At 41.6% G+C, this 8,150-nt stretch overlaps 1 protein-coding gene across 3 annotated transcripts in view; it reads left to right on the forward strand.

Moving 5' to 3' along the window:
• The window catches only part of NPHP1 (nephrocystin 1), a 57,320-nt gene extending 49,685 nt beyond the window's left edge, over positions 1-7,635 (forward strand). For all 3 annotated transcript variants that reach the window (XM_045550098.1, XM_045550100.1, XM_045550099.1), the window contains 3 exons: positions 1,980-2,053; positions 5,461-5,505; positions 7,153-7,635. In XM_045550098.1, coding sequence (XP_045406054.1) covers positions 1,980-2,053; positions 5,461-5,505; positions 7,153-7,425 — 392 coding nt within the window. In that variant the 3' untranslated portion in view covers positions 7,426-7,635. The remainder of the gene's footprint in view (positions 1-1,979; positions 2,054-5,460; positions 5,506-7,152) is intronic.
• The last annotated feature ends 515 nt before the right edge of the window (positions 7,636-8,150 follow it).

Here is an 8,150-nt window from a genome sequence, read left to right on the forward strand (position 1 = left end):
CAGGCCCCATGATGAATGAGACAGGCACAGTCGTCCCTACCCTTGTGGAGCAACAGACCTCAAACACATAATTACATGAATAATCCTTTCCAGCCTTTCAGAATAAGTGCTCTGAAGGAAAATACGCAGTGAGAACATACGCTAGGAAGACTTGAATTAATATGTAGGGTGAGGAAAGGCTTCTTTGAGTGAATAATGTTTAAGGTAAGACCTGAGAGAGGAATTAGACCTACGAGGGAGGCGTGTGGGGAAGGATGCTTTCTGGATGGAGGGACCAGCATGTCTGAAGACCCAGGGCAGGAAAACATGCATGTGTTACAGGGCTTGAAATGGAAGGCAGGCCAGTGTGGATGGAGCAGAGTGAGTGAGAGGGACAGCCCTGTGATGGCTTACCACTTGTGAACAAGTACTATTCATAGTCCTCCCCCAGGGGCTTGCCACCAGGATAGGTGGATAGAAATGGAACTTAAAGTCAAAGACACACAGAAATTTCTCAAGGAGTAATTATAATTCTAAGGGAAGGACAGTTAAGTTTTTAAGCACCATTTGCCTTTGAATTTCTTTTAATGACTCTAGGAGAACTTACGAATGATATGATTTCTTAAAGAGAATAAGGTGGCTCATGCATGTATTCCCAGCACTTTGGGAGGGCAAAAGAGGAGGATCACTTGAGCCCAGGAGTTCAATACCAGCCTAAGCAACACAATGAGACCCTGTCTCTACAAAAAATAAAAAGCCAGGTGTGGTAGTGTGCACCTGTAGCTACAGGAGAGCCTGAGGCAGGAGGATTCCTTGAGCTCAGGAATTTGAGGCTTTAGTGAGCTGTGATCATGCCACTGCACTAAAGCCTGGGCGACAGAGCAAGACCCTGTCTCTAAAATGAGGGAACGAAGGAATTGAATTTAATCATCAAAATAAAAAATCCTAAGAATATTTAAAGAAAGGATTTTTCTCTACTAAGGACATAAGATTATCGAATATATTGTCCTTGACATTCAAAAGTGTCTGCTGTGATTTGACTGTGTTCCTTCCAAAATTCAGGTGCTGCTAATGTGAAGGTATTGAGGTAGGGCCCTTGAAGATGATTAGGCCGTAAGGGCTCCTCCCTTGTGAATGGGATTAGGGGCCCTTATAGAAGGGATTGACAGAAGGAAATTGTCTTACTTGCCCTTCTGTCTTCTGCCATGTGAGAACGTTGTGTTCCTCTCCTCTGGAGGATGCAGTAAGAAGGCTTTCACCAGACACTCAATGCCAGCACCTTGATCTTGGGCTCCTCAGGTTCTAGAACTGTGATAAATAAATTGTTTGTTTATAAATTACCCAGTCTCAGGTATTCTCATATAACAGCACAGACTAAGACACATCACGTCCTTCCATGTGTACTTCTTTGCAAAGGTATTTCATGTGCCATTATTTATTATGAAATATTAATATTAATATTCTCCTACATGGTTTTTAGCCATATGGCCAGAATCCCCAATTTCTAATTCCTTCCGATTTCATCCATCGCTGTCTGCTGAGCGCTGGTATACTGGAGTCAGACCTGAGCAGCCCACCCTCCGCCTCCTTTCCCCTGCTGCTTCCTGGTTCCTGCTCAGTTTTCTAAGACCAGGGCTACTTCCTAATCATAAGATCTCTTTTACCACACCACAGTCACAAAGAAGAAAAAGAGGTTTAAAAAAATATAGAACAAAATTTTCTAGTCTTATTCTGTGCAGAGCCACTTTACCTCTCATCCTAAAAGCTCCATCTATTTGGTATAAGACTCATTTCAGAACTCTCTGTGATACGGGTATAGGGGCAGATGAAGGTTGAGGGGACAGCTTTGAGCTCTCCTAGAGGTTACAATGTGTAGAATATATTACTAACACATAATTTGGGACAATAATTTTAATCTGAATGAATATTTTTATGTTCATTCCACTAAAATCAATTGAATGAAGTTTGCATAAAATTTTTTCTGTTCGTTTACATTTTAGAGTTAATTAGTCATCCAGTGCTGGCCACCTTCCCCATGCTGTTGGAGCAGCCTGACGTGATGGATGCTCTCAGGGTGGGTAGCATGCGTCATGATGGAAGTGCTCGGTTCTGAAAGCAGTTATGCACACCATGTTAAGGAGTTCTGTCACCTGCTCTAGTCCTTTCTTTTTCCTACTAGGATGATGTCTCTCAACCCCTGTCCATTGTCTAGCTAAATCCGTCTCATCCTTCTGATCTTAGCATGAATGTTACTTTCCAAAGGCTGCCTTCCCTCACCCAATAAGCAGATGCAGTGCCTGCTCTGTGCACTATTGCAATCTTCGACTGTTTCTTCCTTGACTTATGATGGTCCTGCTTCTGTCCTAAGAGCAAAAATTCAAAATGGTCTGTTAAATAAATTAACTGAGTTTTCAGGGGAGAGTCAGGGCATGCATATAATTTTAATTTAATTCAACATATATTATCTTCTGTCTGAAATAGCAGCTGGGTGTTAGGTTGAAATATCTGAAATCTTCAATATAATACATCAGGGTCAACAGTATAAGAAGACCTGTATGCGTGCAAGGCAGATACACAGATAACATGACCAGTGCCATGGGGGAGGTATAGCCCAGGACCTTAAAGGTTTAAAGAAAGCAGCAAAGGACGATAGGGACTCTGTTTCATTAGAGAGGTCCTGGGTGAGATGGGCCTAATAAGAGGCTGGCGCCGAGAAGATTTTGACATGTTGACTTGGGGGTGAAGACATTCCAGGTGGAAGGAACAGCAGGAGCACACATTTTGAGGCAGGAAGGAACAGAGTACGTTGTTGAGAAGAGCAAATGATCCAGTTTGGCACATCAGATGCATGTAAGGGAGTGGTCGGTGGATGGACAAGGTCAGTCTTGAGTCTCAGTGGGGGTGAGGCATGTGGTAGGTGGTGGGTAATCTGGGAAGGTTTTGCTTTAGGCAGACTCCTCTGACGGCACAGAGAGGCAGAACAGCATACATGCAGGAGGGGTGAGCACGTCAGGGGGTGACTCCTACTGATGAGAGGGAGGCATCTGGGCCTGATAGCAGAAATAGAAGGAGGACTCGGTCACTTACAAAGATTTTTTTTGGCTTTGAAACTGATTCATGTGCTGACTGGGCTGGGGTAGGGGGTGTCAACGGTAACAATGAGTTTTCAACAAAGAGGTTTAAGAAAATGTTCATGGTGCATATGATCACCTGTAATTTAGGTTAAGTTCTAAACTGAAGCTAGATAATGCATAATTTCTCTTTCTACTCCTATAAAGTCATTAGTGTCACAATATTTATTCATTATACTGAACATATATGTACCTTGATTCATTTAACAAAGATTTTACAAGAGCCCAGTATGGATAAGGCACTGTGCTAGCTGCAGGAATATTACCCTAGGTGTGTAATAGTCATGGAATCTGGATGTTGGTCTTAGGGGAAACCTTAGGAACACTAATCTAGTCTAAAATCTGTATTTCTTCAATGAGCAGATGGCTCAGAGACGTGCAGTGACTGGGCTGCCATGGAGCTCCTCAGTTGCCAAGCCAGGGCTGTCCCTGCAGGCCAGTTCTGGGCGCATTCAGATATACCACAGGCTCTTTAAGAAAAGGGACATGGGTAATGTTGTTCACGTATATTATCAAGTGAAAAAAACCCATTTGAAGCATATTTAAATATATATACTTATATTTATATATCTGCTTATGAAAAGATCTGGAAGAATATATACTCTTCCAGAAACATACCAGTGAATACCTCTGAATCATAGGTTATTTTATCTGTATTTTCTTAATTTTTCCACAGTGAATTTTTTGTATAGTAAATAATAAAAATTACGAAGAGTAGTTATACACTCTTGAGCTTTCTCTCCATGGCATGCTATAATAGGATAAGCTCTGCTGTGCTGTCGTGGCTAACACAGGTTTATTTCTCACCAGTGGGACATACCCAATGGATCAGCAGAAGACTCTGCTCCATAGTCACCCATGGGTGCAGGCTGGAGCCTCAGTTATCTCATAGCATCATCTAGCAAAAGTAGCATCCTCTGTTGCCAATTGCTCCTGCAGGAAAAGAGGGAGAATGGAAAATTTTCCCCTGGCTTTCTGTTGCCTTTGCCCCAAAAGGGCCTGGGCCACTTCTGCTCACTGCTTCAGAGGCTAGAACCAGTCATATGTCCACTTAATGTCTAGGGAGCTGGGAAGTCTAGTCTTCTGTTTGCTCAAAAAGAAATGAAGTGGATCTTGGTGTAATAGCAGTGACCCCCACACATGTGTGCTCTTCCTGGATGAGTTATTTAATACTTACTGCTGGTGACCCAATTAAAAATAAGGTGGGACCTTGACACGTAACTAACAAACAACAGGCAAATTTTACCAAACGATAAATCCAAAGTTGCTAAATTATATTCCTATTAAGTCATATTCATATTTAAAATTTATAGTATGTGAGCCTCTGGGTGTTTACTTAGCTAAGTTCAGTTTGTGGTTGGTGTTTTAATAATAATATTGGCACCTAGCCTGTTTAATAAAACACTCGGCTCTCTAAGCATCCTCTTCAAACTCTCAAGGACACACAGGTGCCGTAGTTAATAGGGTGGAGGACCACAATCCCAGGGGTATAAGTATGGGATAAGTAGTAGGTATGAACATTCCAAGACATTCTCCTGAGTGGCAGAGTCTGTCATCTCCCAGTGAGAAACACTGCTTCAGTGCATCCTTTATTTCATGGAAAGTCTCTTTCTTGGTGCCATATGTCATATTCACCCCAGGGACTCCCTGCTGAGAAAGGTCTGCTGCTCTCAAGTTACCCATGATCTCAGGCACCAGCAGGAGGGGATACCTACAGACACACACGAAACCCAGGCCTGAACAGGCAGCCCTGAGGCTGCTCGCGTTCCACCCAAGCTTGCAGTTTGCCAGGAACTGGCACTGTGAAGGTCTCAGTTCATACTTTTGTGGGACTAATTGAACTCTGGGTTTTTTATTTCTTTGAAGAAGTTTTTGAGGCCCTGTGGACAGATTGGAAATATTTACTTACAAAGCTGTGCTTGAGTCTGTCTCATTCTGACCATTATCATCATCGTGGAAGACAGAATTGTAGAGAAGTATGGTATTTGGAAGTGTTTTCTATTTTCATTATTCTCTTACCTTAAAAGCTTAATACTATTTTACTGTTCAAGTGCTGTGTTTGTGTAGTTTACATGGATGTGTTAGTGTTTTACTGATTCTGCTCTTAAATTAATTTTGACTTATAATAATCATGGGCTTCTAAGGCATCTACCACTGATACATCTGCCTAGTCAGTCTGGTGCTGGGTCATTAGCAATAGTTGCGTAATTACAGATTTACTTCATGCACGTGTAGAATCTGTACAGCATTTTTAAACCTGTCCATAGTTTAATGACAGAGTAAAGTTGCAGGAGTTTTGCAAGGACTTATGAATACTTGGACTAATGTAATATTTCTATTTGCTTTTTAGAGTTCATGGAGTGAAAAAGAAAGCACATTAAAAAGATCTGAGAAGGTAATATGACCTTCCATGCTGAACTTAATGTCTGCAGTGCTCAGTGTTTGCTTGCCTTTTCTAATAATGCCTCTTTTTTAGCTAAAGTAGCCATGGTTGTAATCCCTCCTAACCAGGTAAACTGTGTCATTATGGTGCAAAGACACATTCCAAGAAGAGTATACAGAACTGTTTCCTGATGTGAAAGGGAACAGTTGATCAAGACGGTCATTTCAGATCACTGAGTTTTATGTAAATGAAGGAAAGTTTCTAAACCAAAGTTTCCCAGTTGGCTATCAAATTTGTCTTTTAAAAAAATTTTTTTCTAGCTCTCAAAGCCCGTATCAGGCAAGGAGAGGGAAAAAGAAATTGACCTGAGTTGTATCCGGTATTGAAAAAAGTACATATATTGGCTCATGCTTACATTGCCACAGAAGCATGGTAATTACCCAACAGAACTTGCTTCAATCACTGAGTAGTAGTTTGACTGCTCTGATCCAGGATTTGGCAAATTTTTCCTGTAAGGGGCCAGATGGGAAATATTTTTGGCTTTGCAGGCCTTATGGTCTCTGTCACACCACCCAGCTCTGCTATTGTGACACAAAAGCAGCCACAGACAATGTATAAATGGCCAAGTGTGGCTGTGTTTCTATAAAACTCTATTTACAAAAAGAGGTGACAGGCCACGTTTGGCCCACAGTCCGTACTTTGCCAGTCCTGATTTACAGTGTTCATTATCTACAAGGAACATCAGAGAACAAATGAACTAAAACCTCTAAAAATTAGGGGAAAAATTTATATATATTGTGTCTTTATTTGGGCTTCTGTATGACCGGTACCATCTACATGTGACCTTTGCCAAAATTGGTAGAGTTAGTGCTTTTCTAGTACAGCAGTTGGCAAGGTGCTGGGCCTCAGGCCTATAGAAATTGCCCCCATGTGCATGTGTGGTTTGAGGGACGGTATCTGTGTGTAGACCCTGCTGTGTATAGATATCTCTGTCCTCACCTGCTGTACTCTCTAAGATTCCCACCACAGCCTGTTGGCATCAGGGTTTGACAGACACTGTTGATATTGCACCACTCCTCTTGTCTGGGGACGGGCTGGCATCCTCAGGACAAAAAGACCCCCCCATTCCCATGCAAGGCATTGCTGGAAATAAGCCAACTATTTCTTACTCTTTAAATCTCCTGTCTCTGCATCCCATGCAGAACACCTGCTACCCTTCTCTTAGATAACATGACAGATATCTCTGATATGTTGTAATTGACTTAAGTAGATGCAGCTCACTTCACATTGTATTTTAGTTATATTTACCTGGAACCACACCAGTGTCACCAGAATTAGACTACAATACCCCAGTCTCCTTGACAGAATGTGTGAGACACCTCAGTGAAGCTTAGGAGCTCCCTGGGCTCAAGGAGCCACTAAGCGACTCTCTCAGGGAGAACCACTCAGCTCTACTCCATGTTGATGCCTGATTGCTCCCACCTCAGAGGGGCTGTCCTGACTGAGTGCTGGCTCAGACACGATTCCTGCCACACACCATTGGCACCCTCCATCCTGCCCCTTAGGTGGCTTTTAGTGAACAGAATTCATAGAATTTAACACTTTAAAATAATGATGTAGGTCCATTCATAGTTATTTGTGGTGGTGGTGTTTTCCCAGAGAGACAAAGAGTTCCTGAAGACCACGTTCCTCCTGGTTTACCATGACTGCGTGCTCCCTCTTCTGCATTCTACACTCCTGCCCCCATTCAGGTGGGCAGAAGAAGAGACCGAGGCTGCACGTTGGAAAGTTATTGCGGACTTCCTTAAGCACAACCGAGAAAATGGGGGTGCACTCCAAGCTCTGCTGTCGCCAGACAAAGTTCATGAACCTTTTGACCTTTCAGAGCAGACCTATGACTTCTTGGGTGAAATAAGAAAGAATGTGGCCTGACAGTGGCAGCCCTAGGCCCTCAGCTTCCTGCTGAAGCTGGTGGACCCTCCATGGTGAATACAATGATAGAACCAAAGTCACTGTCACATTATAACTTAGGTTTTACTTTTCTTTTGTATAGACCGTATTTTTAAAGAAGTATTTATGCAATAGTTTGAATATGTTTTAAAATAGTAAAATAAATTTTTGTAAGGAATACTGCTATATCTATCTAAATTTAAAGAGAATTTTTCCAAAAACCAACTACTTAAGTTTTAACAATGTAGATTTCTGTAAAAGCAAAATTTTATCAAAAGCTAAATTTATGACATTCAAGAAATGAAGAGACAACCCACAGAATAAGAGAAGATATTTTCAAATCATATAACTGATAAGGGTCTAGTATGCAGACTATTTAAATTTATGAGTGTTGCTAATAAAATTTATCTTGTGAAATGAAGGGGAAACCAGTGTGATCCATTTCAGAGAGTTGTTAATCACTAATTCAGTCTGATATTTGAATGTGATTTAACCCCTAATTAGGTACAAAACCAGAATCAGTTTTGCCTTTTCAAATCAACATAATAAGTGCTCTAACAAAAAAAAATAATAAAAAACACCCCAAAGTTTCAGGCACTGGAGAGTGGAGTTGACTCACCCTTTCATAGAACAAAGATGAGCTGATCAGGTTTTGTTGCATTTCAGATAAACTTGTCACTGCTGGTAAGATGTCCCAGGCCTTTACT

Source organism: Lemur catta, chromosome 4, assembly GCF_020740605.2.
Source record: "Lemur catta isolate mLemCat1 chromosome 4, mLemCat1.pri, whole genome shotgun sequence".
Taxonomy (NCBI): domain Eukaryota; kingdom Metazoa; phylum Chordata; class Mammalia; order Primates; family Lemuridae; genus Lemur; species Lemur catta.